Source organism: Diadema setosum, chromosome 8 (assembly GCF_964275005.1).
Source record: "Diadema setosum chromosome 8, eeDiaSeto1, whole genome shotgun sequence".
In the NCBI taxonomy this organism is placed as follows: Eukaryota; Metazoa; Echinodermata; class Echinoidea; order Diadematoida; family Diadematidae; genus Diadema; species Diadema setosum.
Window position 1 is genome coordinate 34,353,985 of NC_092692.1, and position 26,098 is coordinate 34,380,082.

The window sequence follows — 26,098 nt, forward strand, 5'->3', positions numbered from 1 at the left end:
GGGTTAACGGACGGTGCACCACGTATTCTTTTAAGGTATGTGTTTGGCCCTGAAAAGGGCATACGCAGTCCCGACGTTACGGCAAGCATGTTCTTACCGTCCTCAAGGGAATTAGTAAAGTTTATGAAGTTTATTTCATCTTTGTGATAACAAACCTGATTTCATATTCGGAATAACGAATCGTATTTGACTCTCGGATTAACGGACCTTCGGAATAACGAACCTTCTTTAGCTTTTGGACTAACGAATCTTATTTTATTTTCGGATAAACGAACCTTCGGAATAATTAAACTTCATAATAACTAACCTTATCTCAATTTCGAATTAACGAACCTTCGGAATAACGAACTCTATCTCGTTTCCAGAATTAAGGACTTTCGGAATAACGAACCTCATTTCATTGGGAATAACGAACTGTAACCCGAGTTGGTAATCTTTACTGAATGATGTGAGGATAATCAAACCTGATTGAGCAATCATCTCTAATGATATCCGTGCCTAACCGTGTACCTAGGAGGTATTATACTAACTAAATCAAACGTGATTCTTGTTGGAATGGTGAGGCCTTAGTTTCGATAAAATATTAGACCTCAGAAATCATTGGTAGTCAGTTCCATACTCGGAGATGCAGCAATGTGCTTACTAGCCCGGTAAACAAGAAGGAGGATCTCAAACCTGGAACGGATATGAACAGGGAATCAACCATTTAAAAAAGAATCTTCATAATCTACAAGTTTTGGTCATAAGTTGCATCATAAATTTTCGATGAACTGCCATTAGAAGTTTTTTTTTAACCTAATATATTGGATTTAAAAAAATTCTTTGTTGCAGAAGGGACTTTATTGACATTGCAATACGTATCCCATAATTATAAATCATCGGTAGAAGGGGAGGGACAGACATATGGTGAACACTTTCCCCTCCTTGATACATGTAATACCAAGGAGGTACAGAGCGGACCTCCCTGATCACACCAAACTACGGGGAGGTTCAGCGTAATTCTCAATCATTTCCTCTTCTTCAAAAGGTCATCCGTAAGATGAAAGTTCGAGGAACACGGGAGGGCTTAGAAATGTCGACTGGTACCTCTCAAGGTAATTTTTCAGATAAAACTCTGACAGAAATTTTCTGCAACTTAAATTGTGATCCAAAAAACAAAACAAAGCACAACAAAACCTGCATCAACCGATTAAGGAATATGAGATGACGTCCCTTCGTCTTATGGCTAACAAGTCAATGTCCTAACAATCACGTGACCAGTCACGCCCCTCGTACAAGTGATTTCAAACATCAATAAGTAAGCGGGGAAATGGGGGCATAAAGATTAGCGCAGATCAATATGTCAGTATGACATATGTAGGTAAGTGGTACAAGGACATGACGAATACTGGAAGAGAATGAAAGAAGGGGGATGGGAGTGGGTGGGGTGGAGGAACGACAACAAAAATGAAGGACAGATAAACTTGACTCCGCTTCGCTTAACCCACATGCCTTCGTGAGTTCACGGGTAAAATGGGTGAGGGGTCACCTGTAGTTCACCTGTGGGTTTTCATCTCGGAAAAGCAAACACGCGGAAGTTCACGCACTATACTCAAAATTAATATGGTGATAGCAAAACGAGTTACCTTTGTTATTGTTGATTCGAGATATTTGCGATGACACTTTTCAGAACAATGACAATAAGAAAATATGATACATTTCTCATGATAATTTCAAGAATATAGGCCTACCTTGTTGTACAAAGCGAGGTATCACTGGAAAGGTTTCATTTTGCTTTATCTGACGATGGGTTTTCTTTAAAATGCTTAAAAACGGTGCTTAATCCGTTTTGCAACCAATCTCTTCAAAGGTTTATAGGAGAGAAATGTCATCTATAGCACGTATATGAGGGGTTATATAGCTCGTATGATAGTTGCATAAATGCATTTTCTTTCATTGTAAAAGAAAGGGTAGAGAATGCACACAACAGCTTACGTACTAGTTGTAAGCATAAGAAGACAAGAGAGAGAGATGAAGAACAGGGAACGTTTGACAACCGCCATAATTATCACTTTGAGCAGGATGTATGAATGTGTTTATTGACATTCGTTGGCTTGTTGAAAGACCTATGATAACTCGGAGATTGTATTTGAAGGTACTGTGCCTTCCTGACCCGTCGTGCCACTGAATTCCAATTGACAATCACTCATTATCGGATTCAGTATATGTCACATTAACGCTCAGACCACATTCTTCATTTATAAGGAGATGTGAAAAGTTTACAAATATCCCCGGGCGTTGAAAGTGGGTATATGTCAGTTTTGTTCAAGATTGCATTATTTATACATTCGTGTAAATGCCATCTTCTCAACCGATGAGCTTAATGGTGCGCTCAAATGCTTTTTCACGTTTTTCTTTGTTTTCATACGCTAAGCAGGGCTTAAATCATTATTCATTTCAATCAACTTCCGTTCCGTTTACCAATTACCGTCACTAGAAAACGAGTCCATTTATCCTCACTATCAAGGAGGAGGAACCACCGCCCCAATTTTCCTTGAGTGACCCTAACCTACCAGCTTAGCTAGATCACCCAGCACACCTCTAGAGTCTTTGGGAGAATTCAGCGTCTTAGCGCGGGGAATAGCAACCCCCCTCCAAATCTCTTCCTGGGGAAACCTCCTCCTTAGGGACTAGCAAACCCATACAATGATGTACTATAACTGCTGTAGGTATTGATTGGTACCAATCGGAGACTAAGCCCGACACACCAGTCAATCAAGGAGGTACTAAACGAGTGCCTCCTTGGTTCCATCAGATTTCGTTTTTGTTTTTTAAACGTAATTCTGTGAATTTAGCTCATTGGATAATGTGGTTATAGGGATTGGGACTTGGGGGCGGGTAGATATGGGGGTAAAATAGCTGGCGTTACAGCAGGTACAATTTCCTCGCCAACACGTGTGATAATCCGTATGACGCCATTTCATTTCGTATGGCTGTGTCTTTATTTCATCAAAATACCACATTCCGGGCAATTCTACCCATTCCCAGATTTGCTACGAATATCGCTTCCCTCGGCTAATTTTGGACTGAGAAGCCACGGGTCACGGTGCTCGTGTCATGTGACTCTATCGAAGGCTGCCTTGACTATGCCCATTCACGTCTACAGAAATGGCAGCTAGGTATGCCACTAATTTAATGCTGCTTAATCACAAATTCGTTTTTATGCAGAGCTAAAAAAGTTTATAAAGATTCATAAAAAAACAAGACTTGTACAAAAATTAACAACCACCTTGTTCAACTTGATCAAACTTATCGATAGCTACAATATAGGCATACTTGATTGCACAAAATACAGACAGAAAAGGTACTGGTAAACTAAAATCTCATCATTCATAATTCGATGACTGATCGCACGAGATCCGAATTTCGTGACATAGGGCCTATCCCCTTATCTCTGATTTAATCGGTTACGCAAAATAAAAACAATAGTTCCATGCATTAGTTATGTGCTTGCTGCATTTACCAACCGAACTATCAATGTTCCTACAACCGGCCTGTCCACCCCCCCCCCACCCCCACCCCATTGCACATGAAACCACTCTACATATCCCTGTTCGTATACACACACTCACCAAACTTATCCTCTCCTCGCCGATCTTTGAAAGAAATACACATAAAATTACCAAATATTAATACCAAATTTCATACGTACCTCATTTTTGCAAAATGGGACCCAACCAATGAAACCTGCCTGCTTTTATCGCTTTTTGTTTCTTGCTCTAGAAAATAATAATCATAAAAAATCTATACCTTTTCCCTCGAAGGTAAATTATTTTTAATCTTGACTGAACTTTTACAAATTCCCTTATTCAAGCACTTAAGTTACCTTAAACCCCCCCCCCCGAACCCCCCCCCCCAAAAAAAAAAACCAACAAAAAAAAAGAAGAAAAAAGAATATCCCTCCGGTAAATATCCTTTAGCTGGACTAAACCAGTTCTCAATAAGAAATTACAATAACGGCTTGGCTCTGATCCAGCGTAAACGTGAAAAAGTTTCCGTTTCTTGTAGACAAAATGAACGCAGATCATCGTTTCCAAAACCAAACGTACATGTAAAAACTCACGCACACACACGTACACACGACACACACACACACACACACAAACACACACACACACACACAAAACCCCAAAAAACAAACACTTACACAAACGTTGACTACGACTGACTCTCTTCACGCCATGGTCTGACACAAAACTGGCACCAGCTTTATAACAACAAAAATGATAATAATGAAAAGAATGATAACAATTACGATAATAATAGCAAAATCTGATATGATTTATGTCCCCGGATATCTTGAATAAAGGTGACTGACTCTAGTGTTTATCGACGATGTTTCTTCCGTTAATAAAGTGGACTTGGCGACGAGCCATACTGAGTATACGGGCAGCAATGAAATTCTGCCGTGATGGTATGTCTCTAAAAATCGCCTTTGCTGTCAGCTCCGCCAACGAGATCAATTACAGAGACACGTCTTAAAGCGTTGAATGGTCGTCCCAGTTCCCATGACACCGTACGGAACGACCATTACTCTACACGTGTGCGTGTATTACCTGACATACCATTAATTATGTGCGTATACAACAAATCGAGCATGGAGATATTGCTCCGTGATCAGAGCGAAGAACGAAAGAGGGGGAGTGGTAATTGGAAGCTAATACGAGGACGCACTTTAGGTGGGGAGGGGGGGGGGGGGAGGAGGAGGAATAAAGAATGTGAAGGAACGGATTTGATGGCCAGGGGTGTAATCATGTCTGTTTGGCAGTGACATCCACGCCTAAAGTTCAATGAACCCGTCATCCCTTCCCCACGCCTCCCGTTTAACCAATGAAAAATAATATAAAGCGTTTTAACATAACATGAATATTCATAGACCCAATAATCATATCATACTTCAAGGACACAGCATGCAGGACTGGGTAAGAAGAGTTCTACCAAGGGGCGTGACTTCGAACAGTGGAAACGAGCACATCTACCTATCCCTAATCCTGACAAGCGATAAGATGCAAATACCTTTAACAAATGGACTATACCCAGGCAGTCTTTATAATAGCTATCGCTACAAACTATAGCGATAGCGACAGATCTTGCCACACATTGTTTAGCGAGTAACTGAGATTTTCCATCACGATATTCGCAGTGATATCATCGCACGATAATGCGCGCGGAAAAACGGGAAAGAAGGGTGAAGACGCGTCCATACGCACTCGAACTCACACACACACACACACACACACACACACACACATTCTAACTGTCCAGATATAATATAAAATCATAATATATACACACACAATGAGAAGCGTATGAAACCACTCAGAAAAAGAAAACACTTAAAGCAAACGGGGTCATCCGCGAGTTCGACATCCACGAGTCATACGGCCCACGAGCTAAACACTGAAGAAAAAAATTCACGAGTCATACACCAACCAGTCATACAACCTGGTAGACCCTACGCGCTAAACATCCAAGTAAAACAGGCCCACTATCTAGACACTACGCACATTAGGCCCATGAGCTCGACACTGGGCAAATAAGGTCCATGAGCTCTACACGGGACAATAATGGCCCATGACCATGAACTACGTACATTAAGCCCTGTGGTGTAATGTCGAGCTCGTGGATTTTTATTTTATTTGCTTACTGTGTAGCTCGTGGGCTGTATGACTCGTGGGCAGTATGACTCGTGGGCTGTATGACTCGTGGGAGTCGCGCTCGTGACGTGCACACAAGCACACATCCAGGTGTGGTAACACAACAGACATACACCTGAGATGCTATTGTACATTAACAATTACACAAAGTGGAACACAAAAACCCATCAACATCCTTATTACGAGACCGTGTCAAAACACGCATGATAAATCATTATGTACTGCGTATACACTTAACGCAATGGTATGTCCTAAATCTTGAACACTCGAATGTTGCATAATTATAGTGATATAAAAACAAAGGAGTACCAGCTGATTAGAAAGAATACCAAAATGTGCTCATGTCAACTTACCCATGAGGAAATCAAAGACAGACATATCCATTAAATCTAGAAGTCTCCGCCCGCTGTTGTATGGGTGCTTGTTCATCACAATCCGATGACAGTAGCTAGGGTCTTGCTCCCATCTAGAATGTGAAATAAAGCGAAGAAAAAAGAAGTGGAGAAATTATATTATCTAATAGTACTCCATCACTGATACGGACAATTATATATATATATATATATAAAAAGTCATCGATCGGACAGGCAAGAAAAAAGTGAACCGAATGGACCATAAAGTACACACCACGAGAATTCATATTTGAAATTTACTTTTTAAAGTTACAAAAAGTGTCAAACTGAATTTACCAGAATCCCTGGATAAACGATACCTTTTCCCTTGCGATTAAATTAGCAAACATACGGTCGTGACAACGTTAAACTAAGACCCGCAAAATCATGAAATCTGTTAATATCAACCGCCTTTTATCAGCAATTTTGATGCTTGGGCATAATTATGCACTTGGCAAAGGCTCTTCCAAGTTACCAGACATAATATTGCTCGTTTGGAATCAAGTGATTACTCAAGACACATCTGCCTAAAATACAGTGTGGCCATTAATATAATGTCTGTCGCAACTCGCAACAGCATCTCCTTTTAATCCACAAAACTTTCAACAAATTTCACAGAAACTATGAAAACACTGAATCTAACTATAGTCTTCTAAGAAAAAAGAGCTCCGGTATGAAGCTTACATAGCATGTGTAAAGTTTGAATATAACAGATTGTTTCGTTTTGTTTCGTTTCGTTCCGTCATTTAAAGGGACTGTACAGTACTGGTTGAGGTAGGGATTCATATTTTGAACATTCCTAAGTGAGATAATGAAAAGCCTCTTATGAAATATGAAAGAGCATGTAATTTTAAGATGGATTCAACGTTTATTTGATGAAAATTGGTTTTCAAATGGCTGAGATATCCAAAAAAGTGCTAATAATAAAAGGCGACATGCCCCAACTTTATTAGCATCTCTTTGTTTCACTTTGTTTTTGGATATCTCAGCCATTTCAAAACCGATTTTCATCGAATAAACTTTTGATACCCTTTAGAACTGCATGCTCTTTGACATCTCATAGAGTGGTTTCTGAATATCTCACAAAACGTTAAGAGCTAAATCTTCACCTCGACCAGAACTGTACACACCCTTTAAGCACGGCAACAAGATTCAGCCAAAGGCTGTTATCAGCATTGTGTGCATCAACGAAACCATAATAATTGAATATCGTACTTTACATACACAACAAATGAAAAACAAAATAAGAAGCTGAAATTTGCACCATGATTTACATAAAGAGGTTGTTTAAAGAATGAACATATAGAGGTTGTTTAAAGAATGAACCGACAAATTTCCACCAGCTCACAACACAGCCTTCAATATCTGACGGCACAATCCAAACTTGAGGGGGCGCCAGAGCGGTTAAAGCAACTCGGCATTATTGTTTACATCGCGGATTTTGCAAAGCAGTGCTATTCAAACTCGAGCATGTAACGATAAAAGATTGCTCTTTCATGCTCCAATTGAAGTTTACAGTACAATCACAAAATATTCAACGGTTTCGATCTGATGTTACGTCATACCGTCTAATATGTGATGTTCCAATTAAGATTCGCCTCATGAATCAGGAAACTACATTTCTTCACAACATATATTTCCCCCTTATCATTTTGCCAATGTTAACCAATCCATCTACGTTTAACCTTTTCTGTACCAGGGACTTTGGACAATGTTTACTATTAAACGATAGCATGAGTCAATTGACACTTATAGCATACACAGGGTTAAAAGGGATTGAATAATAGACAATGCTGCAACGTTTTGAGTTTTTTTTTTTTTTTTTGTTTTGTTTTAAGTGAAATCCTCACTTTTTTTTAGCATGATCTCTCGGCGTGAGTTTGATTCTCTCACGGTGTATATGTAGAGGAAGATGCGCACAGGATGCCTACACAATCACACGCTAATCTCAGACCCATTTATCATTCTACTAGCACAGCATCACAAATATATCACAGATATGTTTTGGTGAGGTTGACAGGTCACGGCTGACGTTTTAAAACATATCGCTATATTCTCTCTCTCTCTCTCTCTCTCTCTCTCTTCTAATATGTAACATACACCAAAAGTCTTGGTTCACGGAAAGGTCCCAAGCAACTAGGACTATATGTTAACGAGAGTCACTCGTTATGATGATACAAGAAATAGCAACACAACTGGGTAAACCGCTACTCTATACTGTCCTATATTCTCTTGATAAGCACCTCTACTACCTACTTCCTCTCACTTAAGATCTCTTTGCTGTGTTCCACAACCCGGTTTGATGAACTTGGGCTCAGAAACATCTTTGCTGTTTTGGACCTCCCCAAAAGGTTTCCCACATGCCACCAGCAATCAGAATTCACAAAACAAATTCACGACATAATGAGAGTTTTCGCCTTTCATATCTCAGCAGATCAACTTGTTTATTTCCAGTCCTGAAATTTGCAGACGTCTTTTCTTTTCTTTTTTTTTTTCAAATCAATCTCTGCTTTGAGGTCCTTGAAGAAAGAATGTGGTTTGATCACTCAAAATTCCCCTGTTCTCTGAATCTACGCTGAAACGAACGTAGTCCCCCAAAATGATGAAACTCGTGTCCAGCCTCCAAATTCATGACGCGTATTTCAAATTCAAATTCAAATTCATATTTCAATTCAATTATTGTAAAGGGATTCACCCTTACACGTTACACCTAACTTATTTTTAGCAGGCTGGTATGGCTTTAGTTTTTAGAAGGGATTTCCCCCCCCCCCAAAAAAAAAAGAAAGATTTATGTTGGTATCTCTGGTACAACAAAGTGATGGGGGTCGGACTACTCTACCTTATTTCTTAAAGGGATCGTATAGTTTTGGTTGAGACCTAATTTTAGGTTTCTAACATTTTTTTGGGGGTGAGATAATGAGAAACCATTTATGAAATATGAAAGCGCATGTAATTCCGTGGGGAATTCATTGTTTGTTTGATGAAAATTGGTTTTGAAATGGCTGAGATATCTAAAACAGAGCGATTCTAATAAAGTGTGGGACCCATATTTTATTATGATTATTTTGTTTTACTTTGTTTTGGATGTTTCAGTCATTCCAAACCCGATTTTCATCAAATAAACTTTGAATTCCTCTTAAAATGGTATGCTCTGTACTATTTCACAAGTGTTTTTTTTTTGGTATCTCGCAAAAAGTTTAAAGCCCAATTCTAATCTCCACCAATACTGTATCATCCCTTTAAGTGCGAGATCATTCTGCAAGCAGCTGCAGCTTCAAGCTTGAGTTACGACTATGAGGGCGCTATTTCATTCAGTACTTGCATGGCTTGGAGACAAAATGTGTATCTGAGTGTCTAGGTTTTTATTCAGTGGTATTATTAAGTCATTTGAAATTGGAAAGTGTTTCCTGTGATACAACTTTCCCCCAATAACGTTTAAATCATACCAGCTATCCAAGCTTCACAAAACATTCCTTTGATTACCTTTTGCCTTCTCTAAGTGGCGAATTCACAGAGACAGAGGGTTCCGTGAGTATTATAAATAAGCAAATGTTTGTTTTGGCAGTGACGCTGTTTCTACTTTGAATAAATGATACTGCATATAAGCTAAATATAGGCTAGCTATCCGGTAAATCATTTGAAGTACGGTGCCGAGGTAAAGTGGACATGACTGTCTGGAAAGCGTCAGAGAGTTTTGTGGGGAATTATGAACTGTTCCCTTGGTAACCTTTTCAAAAGCTTTGGCCCCTGATCATGTGCATGCATTCCCTCGTAAGATTTCGGTGGTGGCATGAAATACACTTAACCTCTTCCCTACGAGCGAGAAACTGAAAACCTCACGGACATTAACAAGACTCTCCAGGGTTTAGACACAATCGGGTTTACAAACAAATACTAACGGCTTCAACTTGCAGCATCACAATGATATATCGAAGACGGACATGTAGGGTTACGAACTTTCGTCGATAATCAAAATAACTGATTATATCAGTTCACAGTCAGCAATGGTCTGCACTAACCTGTGAACCACAAACTTTTTTTTTTTAGGTATTTCACTAATCTTTTAATCAAAAGAGCAGTTGGAAACGGCCAAGCAGAAAGTGGCAATTTATATGAAAGCACAGCACGAGTGGCTTTAGTTAATTTGGTTAAAAAGAATAGTGCACATTCATCTGCACTATTCCCGTTCATACATGAAACACCCTGTTCAAACATGAATATAACATAGTTTTTGGAGTAAAGACCTATCCAGTTTATCAACTACGTCAGTTAGAAATCAGTTTCAACTGGTCTGCAATGATCTTTGCCTACATTATGCTTGGATTGTAACTGTAAACTAGCCTATATTAATATGTGTCAGCAGTAACAAACAAACTAAAACATGATAAAACAATAATATCCTTGTTATGGGAAGGAAAATGATACTCGAAGATAGATTTATCTTCGAGTCTATTTTTATAGGAGCAATCACGTGATTCCACTAGAAAAAATCCGTTAAGATAAAGTTCTACTCTAAGATGCGTAAGAGAAAGCTTTGACCACACATCTCGGTAATAACTTGTTGACACTGTTATTGTTGAAATGGTAGAGAAACATCTCTTATCACAGACTGGACTCATACGCGCCTGAAGCTTGCAAGTGGGAGGAACACTGTATGGTGTAGCGCCCTCTCTTGTTGGTGCCTGATATGCCAGTCACTGTCATACATGTTTGTATTAACATTTGCTGTTGTTTTGTTGGATTCTTCGAGCAGGCTGCCTTTAACCCGAAGCAAGACAGCCTGTACGGTTCTCAGAAAACTGATATTTATTTTGCTGAAATTATGCAATTTTATCCTGGCGTTACGTAATATGCTGATGAAATGACATCTCAAACTGGCCTACTAATTCATTATGAAATGCTAAGAAAAATCTCCTTAAAGACGCCCTTTAACTTCAATGATATTTTGTGTACAATCGCTGGCCATTACTAGTTCTCCTGAAAGGAGGTGACTTGTTGAAACTCTATGAGGCAGCTTGTTTTGGGAAGAGAAGTACTCAGTCGTATGAAACAACGCAGTTTGATCAAGACCAGAATGGGAGAGAGCCGTACAATATCTTCACCATTATCAAGGCACCTTTGTGAACCGGAAACCAGCTTTTAATCTTCCTTTGTTGCTATTGCCTCGACGAAGTTTAACTATCTGCCTTCTCGTTACACGTGTAAGTTTCAATACTTGGTAACTTTGGTGACTTTGTCACCCTGGCAACGAAATGCGCACTTGATGGGTTGAAAGGGGGAGGGGGGGGGGGGGGGGGATTTCCCTACTGAGCTCGAGGGTGATTCCCCGGGCGTGTTTACAAGAGAGTTATAGCATGTAGGACTTACACAGCTGTCCGGTGCTTGCTGTAGGACCGACGCCAGGGGTGCCGCCACGTCTTTCGGGGTGCTGCTTTGAAGGAAGGCAAGAAGGCGGCCACTGATCCCTCGATCATGTCCGGCTTGCCACACACTGCCGTCTCAGTCTCACAGTAGTACGAGCAGTGGCCCACGAAACACACGTTATTCGCTGCCAAGTTCCAGACAAATCGAATATCATTACATGAGTGGAAAAGAATGCAATGATTGATGATGATTAGGATGATGATTGTGATGACCGTGATAAAAATTAGATTGGATTTGATTTGATTTGGTTTGATTTATTGGTCCTGGATTATCATTGTACATGCACATACACGTACATACATTGTTGGAGTCATACATATACATAAACATAAACATAAACATAAACATAAGTTGATAACAAAGTAGTTTTTCTTTATTACCGTTACAATATAGGCCTACCGCAAAACGTATCAGCGATACAGTGAATGATAATAACAGTCACCATAATTATCATTATCATTATCATCATCATCATCCTACTAAATACTACTATTATTACTACAATTCACTACAACTATCACTCAATATACTAATAGTGATTATGATAGTAATGATAACAACAGTAACAATCATGATAAAATCAATGATAATGATGACAACAATAATATCAACATCATTGAATTGTCTAATTTCACAAGACTATACCTCTGCCAAAGAGTAAATAACCATTAACTTATCATGACCAGGAATCCACTAATAGACATTTTAGGTGAAGAAGGGCTTCGCAGGTTACACACTATGAGGGTATGAGCACCTACAAGGATTCGAACCCACGAACATCGATTGGGAAGGTCGGAGCTTTATACCACAGTGCTATAACTATTGAAGCAACTCATCATCCTCTATTCTAGCTATCTACCTTCGTTCACTACGTTCATGAATGGGGAAAAATCAAATTATTCCTTGGAACAAACTACTGAGTATGCGTTTTACGTTCCCCGTTATAATGAATAACCACAAACCCATCTAGTTGATTTGACAATGATTGAATCAATTCAATTACTATGAATCTTGTTTGGTATGATAAAACACTCTGATTACGATTAAACAAATAACAAATATAACAAACATATAAAAAAGCACAATATTTCAAAAGCAATATAAGTCTATACGGTTAATTAATTCAAGAGGTTAAACCCACAGCTGTCATAATTACCCATTTCTGAGAACTAATCATCGAATGCTAGTAATATTCATTAATAAGTGATCAGACGTATTTGATGACGTAGAATTCGAGATTGCTGTTATTCTGCTCGAATCTCACCAAGACACGATGCAACCTGGCAAAGACAGCTGGTGTACATGTGTCTTTTTGCTTATGAGTGTTGAGTATAATGTGTGACGTGCATGAGTATGTATGTGTGTGAGGTATACGTTATCCATTGAAACTACTGTCATTGCGAAACAACACCACTGTTCTGTATTCCAATGTTTTATTTTATTTTTTTTTATTCACTGACTACCCATATTTCATCTAAGATCGACTGAGGGCGCTAAACGGTTCAAAGTTGAAATCATCGCAGACTCACCTGGCGATCTGAAAAATGTTTTCCTGAAGGCCGGATCCGCCAACTCGAAGAGATCCCGAGTGATGTTAAACCATCTGCCGGTGACAGGGGGCGCTCTTCGGAAATCTAATATTCTGCAAAGAGTTGGTGCACCGAGAATTCAGTGAGTGCGTGTATGCGAAGATAAATCATCACAGGAAAGTATTCATGACTTGTAATCACTACTGGGTTTATCATCTTGGGGTTTAGTCTCTTTCGAAAAGAGGATAATCGTTTCGTCTTGGAAATGTGAATAACATCACCGTAAATAGCAACATTTTGGCACACAAAAGAAGAATTTATTCATCTTAGTCTTAACAGAGATATCGATTGCTTTCTTTCATTTTCTTTTTTTTTTTGCCCAAGAAAGTGAAGTCTTTTCATTGTTCATACATGTGTTATGTTTCTTCTTCAGTAAAGCCCTTATCAGTCAATAATTTACAACCTTGCATGGATTAGTTCGGACATTGGATGGTTGATATTTCATTGTTTATGGTTTCCGATTGATTGAGAGGACAAAATAAGGCGGGTTCATGTCCCTCGCGCAAAATAAACATGATAAAAGAAATTGCTTAGAATCAACACTGATTTAAAAAAAAAAAATTAAACCAAAATAATCTTCTTTTTTTTTTTGAGACGCAGCATATCATATTATGCCTTCTCCTAACACTACAAAATGTTAGAAGGCGGCTACTAATTCATTGGTTCCATATTAAACCCACGGAAAAGTGTTGCCTATATGTTTTATATTCCTTTACGAGGTGTCGACATTCGTAGAGACATTCTTACCTATCAAGGTGAAAGGCCGCAATTTCTGCATTATGTCTCTCTATATCAGAAAAATAAAAATGATCGGGTAGCGTCTCGTACTCCCGTGGAACTCTGTTGAAAGACGAGTAAAGACAAGGAAATACACACGTTGAAGAACAGATAGTTATGCACTGTCATCGTAAATGCTACTGCAATAATTAACAGCATGAGTCAAACATTTCAACTTCTGTGGGCTATTGCAAATTGTGGACTTACGTGGGCTATCAATACTTGTATTTACGTTATTAGAATCCTTAACATTATCGGAAACTTGTGCGTGTCTAAGCAATACGTATCAAGAATAAACCCATTTTTAGGGGAACCCAGGATAGAGCTGGCACAAAATGCAATTACAGTTTAGAATCTAGTTGTAGGCAATGGGGTAAGGACCATTACATGCATTCTGCGTGATGTCATGCTTCTCTATTTTACAGGGCAAACATGGCAAAGGGCAACATCCCATCCCCTCCTCCTTTTTTTTTTTCCTTCGGGACAGTGGGAAAGGGAGGGGAAGAAATCCTCTTGAGATTTCTTGGGTTTTAGGGTTTGTAATCTACTCACAGTGTTTAAGATTCATTTCATTATTATTACTATATGTATTATATATATATATATATATATATATATATATATATATATATATATATATATGAAGAGTTTGTTTGCAAAAACCGATAAGATAAAGTACAAAATAATACCTTTTAAATGATATTGGTCACTACATATAAAAGTACATTTTTGAAGTTATGGTCAAAAGAAGCACAAATTTTCTTATTATTCTCTTTATTTTTCTTGACCTTTAATCGCAAATATCTCCGTTTGGCAAATATGGACTTATCGGTTTTTGTAAACAAACTCTTCATATATATATATATATATATATATATATATATATATTATTTCTTTTATTTTTTTATTTTTTTATTTTTTTATTTTTTTTTTTTGGGGGGGGGGGGGGTATCATTTTGTTTCTGTTTTTGGCAAAAGCGTGTGTGCGTGTAGGGGTGGACTGCAGTCACAGGTGACCCCTCCCTCTCCCCCCCCCCCCCCCCAACTTCCATCCCCATCCGATTCCGCATTCCACGTTTTAGGACTGCGTGCTGTTACAACACTCCGCATTCCTCCTCCTCTCCCCCCCCCCCATTAAAAAAAAAAAAGTCTAGCCGAGGCTTAACTTATGCTCTAACCTGCAAGAACCAAAGAACGCCAAACAAATTTAAGGAATACAAACATACGGAGCAAGAGACATAAAAAAAGCTCATAACTCAGAGCCCTGGAAAGAGTAAACAAATCAATGATATTGGCAAACTAATTCGTTCTAACCAAAAATCAATTATGAATCAAATCGTGCAGTGTCTAGTTTCTTGGATCTTGAGGGTAATTGTACAATGAAGGGTCCCAGATGACATTTTATTACATATCATAGATGTACTCAAGCTAATATCATTCGTTATATAATATCTAACAATAACAAAATAATAACCAAGATAATATTCCTAATGACAAAATAATGCCTATACCAAGTTGAGAAAGTCCGTAAACGCTAGATGACATAATTTTCACTGTAGTATTATTTTCTGTAATTGATCAGATTTAAAGCTAAGAAGAGAGGACAACAGGGAAGAAATTGAATTTTTGGGAAAAGGCGAAAAAAAAAAATCCTTTATAGAATGTAATGTAATGTAATGTAATGTAATGTTAAATGTAATGTAATGTAATGTAATGTAATGTAATGTAATGTAATGTAATGTAATGTAATGTAATGCAATGGAATGGAATGGAATGGAATGGAATGGAATGGAATAGAATAGAATAGAATAGAGAGGAACAATAGAAAATTAAATTGTCACGGTAATCCATTAGACATTACCCATCCACCCCTTGCGCATTTGCAATTCCTCTGGAAAAAAATCCAATCGTGTTCATTTTTTTTTTTTTTTTTTTTGCGATGTGCTCATGAGATCCTTGTCTCAGAATGTGTGAAAAGCCAGATGTTGCTTGCAAGAAGCCGCGTCAGGACGAAGTGTGCGGGGGAATTTCCAGCACTGAAGACGCAGCTATAGCGCCATCTTGAGGCAAGTGTCGGGTTAATGCGGCAGGTTTCCCCGACTGCTCACATCGTAGGCGTTAAAGCGGCAAACGCTATAGAGCGCTGTCTTCTGGCGGATCGTAGCATCAAAGACGCTCATCGACGCAGGGGACAAAATATATCAACAAGTAAATTTAAAGCCAGCGAAGAGTGGATTAAAGGTTACCTGTCAGAGTAGCGTGGGTCGTGAAAGACATACTAATAAGAATGAATCTATTCCACGCCTTGTACAGCTGGTAAGTTAGAAGTGTCAGCCGTGTAAACTCATGTGTCATGAAGTTGTAGTGTCGTTGCGTAGATACTAAACCTAGGTGATTTTTAATTCTAGGTCTCTTATGTTTTAATTGTAAGTAACAATTAGGGGCGTTGTACCCCCAAAAAGGGAAAAGAGTGAAGAAGAAATATACGAAAACAAGACACTACTGTAGAACTTCCTTCAAGTTCCCCGGCACAGTCTTGAAAGTCGTAGCATATATACAGTATAAAATTGTATTTCCTTCCACATTGTTTTTCCCTTTTACAACAGAGTATTGATTTTGTATACCTGTATATATGCAAATGTTTTGCTGTTATTGCATTTCTGTTGGAAATGAAATGAAATGAAATGAAATGTTTCTTTCTTTCTTCCTTTCTTTCTTTCTTTCTTTCTTTTTTTATTTTGATGATAGTCAACATAAACAGACATTCTTAGCTAGGTATCTGCTACGTTTCATTTGATTTTTAAGGCCTCTTCCCTCAAAAACGAAGGTAGGCAAGGATGGACCGAGGCCTTAACAAGTGCATTCGCTGGAAAAAAAAAATAATCGTAATTTCCCCTTTGTTTCATTGCTTTCAAAAGACAGCTATGTTTCAAAGGAAGATGATGTAGAAAGGGCAAAATGAAATGACCGGAAAACTTGGTACTGCGCTTTGAAGAACAATAATCATCGTGAAAGTTGAGGCAAATCAAATTTGGGCCCAAGTCTGCAAATAAATGCACATTTTGCTCGCTGGAGAGAAACATGAAGATCACCACCATTGGAATGTTCCGACGATGCAGGTATTGGGTCACCGGTAAACGATACTCGCGCGCAGGAAATCCAATCCGCATAATGTGATTGCGTCTTCGTGCCATAATCACATGCACGTAATAGTAGTAAACGACGGTGGCACACGCGTGCCCTAGGCGCGCTGGATTCTTTACAATAGGGACCTAGGGTGAGTTTGGTTGGGTTAGGGTTCTTGCAACTACCACAAATCGAAAGCTGTGGATTCTCAGTCTGACGAAAGACATGAATTTCTTGGCTTTCTTTCCAAATACAACAGAATGCACAATCTTCATATTGGTTACATTCTTATTATTATTGATAACACAGTGTAACTTTCTGCACTGAACACGAATAAACTCTTTTCCACAGAAAATAACACATCTTTGGGTGCTGTGATCGGTAATAGAACAAAGTCCCAACAGTTGACGTTGCCTCAAGGTCTACGTAATTTCTACCTAACGGTTCACTTCTGGGCAGACAAAAACAGCCCACCTTTCGCATTTTCTCTCTTCACCGTTTACAATACTCCGTGATGTGCCTTTATTGCATCAACGCCAAAGTAATTTCCGGCAGCTTCCTGGTCTTTGGGCGTCTTTCCCCGGCCAATAATCCCTCTTTACCCAATTACGCGGAGCTGTCACGATACATTCCCTCAATCAGTCTAATGCAGACCGGCTTATCCCTCCGTCACACACCGCGGCTTCATTGCTAGGATACAGGCATCATTCGAGTTGGATGAAGGTGGCGTGCATGCATTTGTTTTCTCCCAATTCCCTCTATGTTATAGAAAGTATGATTTTTTCGGTGCAGATTTATTATGGTAGTTGCCATTATCATCTGTCTCCCTCCTTCTCCTCCTCCTCCTCTGCCTTCTTCTTCTTCTTCTTCTTCTTTCTCTTCCTCCTCCTTTTCTTCTTTTTCCTCCTCCTCTTCTTTTTTTCTTATTCTTCTCTTCATCATCATCATCATCATCGTCGTCGTCATCATCATCATCATCATCATCACCACCACCACCACGAGTAGCAGCATCTTCATCTCCTCATAATAATAGAAGATGATAGTTCTGCATATTGTTGGTCTCGCTACTAAAATACGCCTATTGCAAAAAGAAAAGCACTAAACGTGCAATACCAATACATCTTTTTACACCATAGATTATGAGTGATTAGCACAAGGTGGCCATAACCTTTACGAATACTACCTATGCATCGATCATGATCGATGATTGCTATAAAATCGACATTCGCGGGTTTTCTGTTGAACATGCTCAAAAAGTAACTCAAGCAAGTTTGCATAAATGCATAAGGACAACAGTCATGTTAAATCCCTTTAGTGGACGATGGAAGTGATCGGCCCTTCAATGAACCCCGCCCCGCTCCTTTAATTGCCCCGCTGCCGAATCCGCGACTCTCTCTATCCAGGTCCATTGAATGGATGGCGGGCCGGATGAGAGTGAGGGAGGATGTTGGTATTGTGGAGGAGGACATCTTCTCTTCGAACTGGGAACGCTCTTGAATTGTGCGGATAATCCGGGAATAGATTACCACTCGACACCCAGTCCAAATAAAGGTCGTATTTGAGCACGGGCGAGAGGGAATGAAGTTGGAGAAGAGACGAAAAAAAAAAAAAAAAACAAAGCAGGAAAGATAGACAATGGGATTCGGCTATGATGGTATATAGATACACGGACAGACATACGCACATACATACATGCAGACAAACACAGAGAGAGAGAGAGAGAGAGAGAGAGAGAGAGAGAGATGGGGTTGGGGCAGATGGAGACAGACAGATGGAAAGACAAACGGACATATCGATTTATATATCGATCGACAGGCTGAGCCCGAGAGAGATAAGTGAACAAAAGTCATCCTTAACGGAAAGCAATGAGAGTCATTTCGCGTCATTGCCATATCTTTCTTGTCTCACGCTGTACTCTGATACAATCTTCGTGGTCACGTGGTGATAGAGAAAAAAAAAGCAATGTGGAAACCAGAGGAAAAGAGAAAGAGAGAGAATGTTTCGAACATATAAGGGGAAATGTATTGACAGAGAGGGGGAGGGAGGAGGACATGGCTTAGCAAATAGGCAAACGTCGTCCCATTCGAGTCGAGTGGTGTAATCAATGCACACATCTTGTACCTGAGCATATATATACTTGTGCGACTTAATTTAGGTTGAGTTGCTTCTACCCTACTGTCTTCATATTCTTCACATCCAACAATCCTACAATTCCCATAATCATTTTTTTTTTTTTTTGATTGACCAAAACTCGAAATGTATCGAATCTGTGTAAAGCTTACAACGTTATTTTCTGGACGCCATATTGAACGCTCTTTCGCATCGAACCCAACTGCTATAACCCTCAGAAAATTTCACTGTAGCTATATAACTAGTACGACTCCCACAATATACTAATCACTACTACTACGGTAAGTGCTCCTAATACTACTACCAGCACTACTCCTACCACTACCATTACTACCACTAGCACTATACTATTATTACTACTACTACTACTACTACTACTACTACTACTACTACTACTGCTATTATACTACTACTTATACTAATTCTACTACTACTACTACTACTACTACTACTACTACTACTACTACAACTACTACTACTATTACTACTACCACTAGTACTACCACTAGTACTACCACTACTACTACTATTACTACCACTACTACTACTACGACTACTACTACTATCACTATACTACTATTACTACTGCTACTGCTACTACTACGAATATTGCTACTTTTACTACTACCACTTCCATCACTGTTTCTATCACCACCAACTATTAGCACTACAACTATACCCACAATATCTTCATCACTGCTGAATACTACAATATTCTGCTAACATCACTGCATGCACTATCATAATACTATCACTACCACTTCTGCCATTACAACTAAAAACCTCTACTACTTACAGTAATGATTGTTGCGCCGAATTATTTTTATTGCAATTTTTGTCGCTTCTATTTTCTCTTACTACAGCTCCAACTTCCATTACTGCTACTTCTACATCTACTGGAGACAGTGTTGGTAACTTACCGCCACGGTTTCATGAGACTCTGTCCCCCGTCCCGAAATGTGAGGACCATCTTCACCTGGGTACCACCTGACTTCTCATCTGAAAATTGTGGGAAAAGTTGAAAAGAAATTAGGAAAATAACATTAAATATATATTAAAAAAATATTTTTCATACTATTAAGCAAACAACGTACTCATTAAAAATATGATAATAGTGATTTTGGGTCTATTTTGTATACTATAGTTTTGGATCCGTAATATAGTGATGCATTTTCAAAGAATTTTTCGCTTTGTCTATTTGAAGAGCTTGCTTCCAAAAGGCGCTAAATCCAATTTTTATCGAACTCCATCTTTCGCATGATTCGAACAGATCTTTGTCATGTGCACATAAGGCACTAAAAATTTAATCAAAATTGTTTGAGGAAATATGAAAAAATCAAGCATGAAATTCACGCTTTCAACCAAAAGGCGCTAAATCCATTTTTGCTTTCAACCAAAAGGCGCTATATCCAATTTCTCTATTCCGGTCTCTGATTGGTCAGAGCACGCCAGCTAGGGGTGCTCTGACCAATGAGAACATGCAACACGTACTATTACATGCAGCGATACTGCACTACATAGTTCAATGGCAATTCTTCACGGTCATGGATCACTACCACTGTTGTCTGTAGTGCTGTACAGAACCATGGCTATCAGTCGAAAGTACATGACAGTTTCATAATGGATGAAAGACCCAAGACTGCCGGTGATCTAAAAAGTGGTACGAAAAGTGGAAAAATGAGGCAGTGTTGAAGAAATGCAAGGCTAAGCAGTGGAAATACAGCTGTGAAAGGTGAGTTTACTTATCTGTACGACGCCCAGATTAAGTCAGTCCCATATGTGCATCTTGGTGTTGGGACCGAGATGGGCATCGTACCCTACTTTGAACATGTTGAGTTGATTTATGAGCAACGTAGAATGTCAAATTTGGGTTTTATTACAAATTTTATAATTAATCATTCACTGGGATCAATAATCTGCTGGGGAAAATCGTGAAATGGGCCCCACCATACACCGGCACCACAAACAGGGCTCGTCGTCGTGCATCAACAGATGATCAATGTAAATTAGAACCCTATGTATTTTACGTGTTGGCTACCAGCTAAATGTTTACCTGTACAAGGCTGTAGTGTAGAGCTCTAACGTTAGAGCTCTATTAAATGTTAGTACTATATAATAAGTTTTAGTAAATTAAACCTTTTGATCTACGGGTTCTGCTCGACGATGCAATACCAAGCAAGGTAAATTTACTACTAGACCTATACTAGTAGTAGCTACTACCAGATATTATAGGGTGGACTTACAGCAACAGGGCTGCATGTGTATAAACAGGGTAAATTTACCGGTAATTTTCAGCGATGCAATACCAAGCAAGGTAAATTACCAGTACAGTAGGCCTACTACTAACGTATAGGGTGGACTTACAGCAACAGGGCTGTGTGTACAGAAACAGCAGGGTACTTTTCGGCGATGCAATGCCAAGCAAGGTAAATTACTACTAACGTTACTAACATAGGGTGGACTTACAGCAACAGGGCTGCGTGTGTATAAACAGGCGAGCCGCTGTGAACCAATACTGACATGCAGTAGTGGGGCCTATTTAACAAGTATGCCGTTAGTTTAGCGTAGGGTTGTATACCTATGGTAAGAATAATCAAGGGTCATGAGGAAGTCTTTCCAAGGATAGAATGAAGGGCAAAATCGTGAAATCGGCCCCACAGCAGTGTGCCTGCACTCGTGCATTTAGCAATTAAGCAAGGTTAGGGTTAGGGTTTAAGGTTAGGTTAGGGTTGTACTTATAGTTGAATTGGCTGTTGAATTAGTCGAGGGACATTAGGGAGTCTTTCCAAGAATAAAACATGAAGACCAAAGAAAAAAAAAAACGGGAGAAAGGGAGGAGTATGCTGTGGAAATCGGCCCCGCCTCTGTATCAATTGCTCATAAACACCGTTTGGTGGGGCCGCATTCACAAGTATTATACTATGGAAGAAAGCCCCAACGCCGTGCTTATGTACCGATGAACGCCACACGGTGGGGCTGAATTCACGAGTATAAACAGGCGAGCCGCTGTAGTATTAGTACTGACACGCAGTGGTGGGGCCTACTTCACGAGTATGCCAAATGAAGTGTATTGCTACATTGTATGCAGTGGAAACTGGTCCTGTTGCTGTATCAATCATGCATATTAAAGTGTCGTTTGGTGGGGCCACATTCCTCAGTATTAGCCCTGTATTGTGCAAGAAAGCACCATATTGAACACCACGTGGTGGGGATGTAACAGGTAAGCTGCCGTATTATTTAGTACTGATGATAGAGAGACAGTGGTGGGGTCCATTTCACAAGTATGTCACTAATTATCTGTTGAAGGAACTGTAATCAATAAATGAAGTTACCCTGACTCATTTTCCCAGTTAAGTTTTCTGTAGATCTACAGCGTGTAACTATTCAAGTCAGTCTATACAGTACTGCTTATGCTGTGTTGCAATGGTAATGACCTGGTTACCTACTTTTCTAACTGTTCAAGTTGGTCTATGCAGCACGGGTGCATTGCCCTGGTAATGATAGAATTAGAGCCTGTCTTATATTCACTGATGGATCTTATAATCCTGATATGATGCATTAGTGGTCTTTTTATGGTTATATTAAACATTAAAAAATTATGTTAAAAAATCTGTAAATCAAACTAGTCCCTTTCTTTTTGGTCTTTTAGTAGAGTAAGTGTTGCTCCAAATCACTATGGCTGTCTAGAAGCTATCGAGAAATGTATCAAAATTGGAAGTTTGAGGTTGTGTTTGCTACTCGTGGACAGATATTCTAAGCCAACGGTATTAATCACTTTTGATTTAATTCTCTTATTCTTCTCCCAATTCAGGTTAATGGTAAATCATCCTTGGAAGTCATACAACCTACAGCATATCTGCAAGCAGCAAGTGTCACTGAGCTGGCAAGACACCCAACGACCTGCCCAACTCGTTGTCATGCCCAATACATCTGTCCCCCCAGGAGCAAACCTCCCGAGGAGGGAGTGGGTGTCATTAAATCGGATTCGAACCCGAGTTGGGCGTTTCAACGCAGCCATGCATCGGTGGGGGCTACGCCCGTCAGCAGCCTGCCAGTGTGGTGCACCAGAACAGACTGCTCAACACATCTTGAGTGAGTGCCCTGATCTCCGCCCTCCTGACAACATGGACCTGACACACCCTACTCCTGAGACTGTAACTTGGCTACAACAACTGAGGGACGTTATTTAGCTGCCGCTGCCTCATACGCAAGAAGAAGAAGAAGCGCACATCGATGACATTTACCATGCCTTATACCAGGAGGGTGACAGGATGCATTCATAGCAGTACATGAAAGGCCAAGATTTCGTGAATCAGAGGATTGCGAGAAATCACAGAGCTTATCATTCATTTCTGAGCTCATGCGTACTGAACCAGACAACAGAACCATCACAGTGGTCTTAATCTCATTGAATGCTGAATCAAGCTTTCTTGAGTACGCCGGTAGGTGCAACGTACTTCGAGTGGCTGTGTGTTTTTGACATCATTAAACTTAAGCTGAGAGGAGGAGAAAACATCCCTGGAAAACAACATCAAGGTGATATTGCTTGCATTTAGGCGGTGGACAGGAATTCGGCGACGGACTAACCAAGTGGCCAGTGCTTTGAATGACTTCCTTGATATTGAATACAGTGGACATCTCTGGCAACGAGGATGAAGCAACAGTGGCCACCAATGATGAACGGAACTCTGACTCGAGCTTATGGCAAGACATTATGATTCCTAGGGCAGGCACTTTAACTAGTTGAGATATTCTGCCATGGACTTGATGGTATGCATTTCATGCGGTAAACCTCCTGTTTTGGCTGTAAATGACTCAATTTTTACTTTTTAGAAATGAACATGGTAAGAAGACAAAAAAAAGACAATGTGAATCACAGTACAGATGCCTAGATGTAGGCCTTATTGCTGTTGACTTACGTATAAACAAAGAGTTTTGTCCACAGATGTGCTTTCATGTGCATCTGTTGCCTTCTTAATAAGTACTACAGTTTTAGCAAATTGACATTTTTTTTAAACAGATGTTTGGTTAGTCCAGATCAAAAAGCCTCCAGCAAAGCCTTGCGATGCTTTCTTAGTATTAATAGGTAAAGCATACAATGTGAGGGCTTATCATAGTGAGTTGTTTTCATGTCTGTTGCAGTCAGATTTCTGCATGACAACCTGTATTTTATTTTCACCTGAAGTAAATACTATCAGTCAACATGATTTCACAATCTCTGCAAGTCCTCACTTTCCTTGAGTCACTGTACCTTCTGTATAGACTTCATGATATTCAGTGCAAAGTGTTATTAGGAGATCAAAGTATGTAATTTGTTGTTGTTGCTGCTGCAGTTGTATTTTGCATGTGTGGAATGTATAATGAATAGGTGTATGCTGCTATTATGAGTAAAATTAAAAGCAGCATGCTGGGAAGGATTTCACATTTTGATGTGTGTGTGTTTTGGTGCATTTGTGTGTGTATGTGTATGTGGGTGTGTGTTTGGGTGGGTGTGTGTGTGTGTGGGTGTGCGTGTGTGTGGGTATGTGTGGCTACTGTGATGCAAATTTATGCAGTTCTCTAGTATTTACCTGGATTGTACATTAATGACATTCCCTAATACCAATGTTATTGAACAACTCAAAAGTATTTCTTCCAAAAGGCGCTAAATCCATGATTTCTTCCAAAAGGCGCTAAATCCGAAAAAATCTGAAATATAAAAATTCATAAAAAATAAATGGTGTGTGCAGGATTTTTTTAATGTGCATTTTTATTACCTACTGTGATGGCACTTCCACTAGGAGCATAGAGCTAATGAATAAACAAGCTGTAATATGTGTAATTAAAAAACATCAATTTACTCGAAAGTAGCCGGAATGGATTTAGCGCCTTTTGGTTGCAAGCTCTTCATTTTTCTGTCTCTTTCTATCTCTCTCTTTTACACACACACAGACACACACACACACACACACACACAGAGTCTTGAAATGGGCCATAAGGGGACAATTTGTTTTCTTTTTACAGTTGACTGGGGACCAAATTTCACACAAACACACACACAACAAGACGTAGTGTGCATTCTGGGAACGTGCATCATTGATAAAATGTGGAAAAGAGGAGATGAATTTGTTTCTAACATTTAACTGGGGACCTATTTCCTAGAACAAATATTGATCCAAATGTGCATTGTGGGAACATGTACAATAAATTGGGGGTGTGTGAAATGGGGATATCTGATATTTCATGTTAAACTGATTGTTGACTTAATTTCACACTAACAAACACACGCACACACGTACTAGCATTATGTTCAACACTTTTAATATTTCTGACTCTTATCTACAAACACTAACTTTGCATGTTAGATGATCGCATGCGCCCTGGATTGTTGGAGAGGTGATAATGGGCAATGCATACAGATTGACTCGCTCCCTCTACCCCCGCTCTCTGTTCGCTTTTTCCCTCTAAAGTATTGTTAGTATTCTGTAGACTGATCCATCATTGATATCCACTGCCGTCAAACGTCAACGCAAAATTATGGAGATGATTGATAAATGTTCATTTCTAAAATTTATGGCCCTATAATGAGATGGCAGACTCAATGTCGATCTATAACTTCCACCGAAATTATTGCATCCTCTTATTCCGATTTCTCTGAGAAGTGATTGAAGGCAATCTCAGGTTGGTGTTCCTACAAGAAAGAAGTGTGCCTTTGTGTGTATGTTTATCTGTGTGCGTTTTTGTATGTATTACATGTGTTTGTTATCATATTATATTATTATATCTGTATTTATATTTGTATATTATATTATCATATCTGTGCGAGTTTGTGTGTATACTTTGTGAATGTGTGTGTATGTGCGTGTATTTTTGCGTATTTTTGTGTGCCGCACGGGTCGTGTATTTATAGAAATGCATAGAATAGAATGTGGACTAAAAAAAGGGGGGGGGGGGGGTGAGCACGTGTTGTATTAAGTGTGTAAAG

General features: G+C 39.3%; 1 protein-coding gene across 1 annotated transcript in view; it reads right to left on the reverse strand.

The window, feature by feature from the left end:
• Nucleotides 1–26,098, reverse strand: part of LOC140231499 (extracellular serine/threonine protein CG31145-like) — a 202,403-nt gene that overhangs the window by 18,460 nt on the left and 157,845 nt on the right. The window contains exons 3-7 of the mRNA XM_072311632.1: nt 20,055–20,133; nt 13,849–13,941; nt 13,042–13,154; nt 11,456–11,636; nt 6,050–6,162 (exon numbers count right to left, since the gene is read on the reverse strand). Of these exons, the coding sequence (XP_072167733.1) occupies nt 6,050–6,162; nt 11,456–11,636; nt 13,042–13,154; nt 13,849–13,941; nt 20,055–20,133 (579 nt within the window). The remainder of the gene's footprint in view (nt 1–6,049; nt 6,163–11,455; nt 11,637–13,041; nt 13,155–13,848; nt 13,942–20,054; nt 20,134–26,098) is intronic.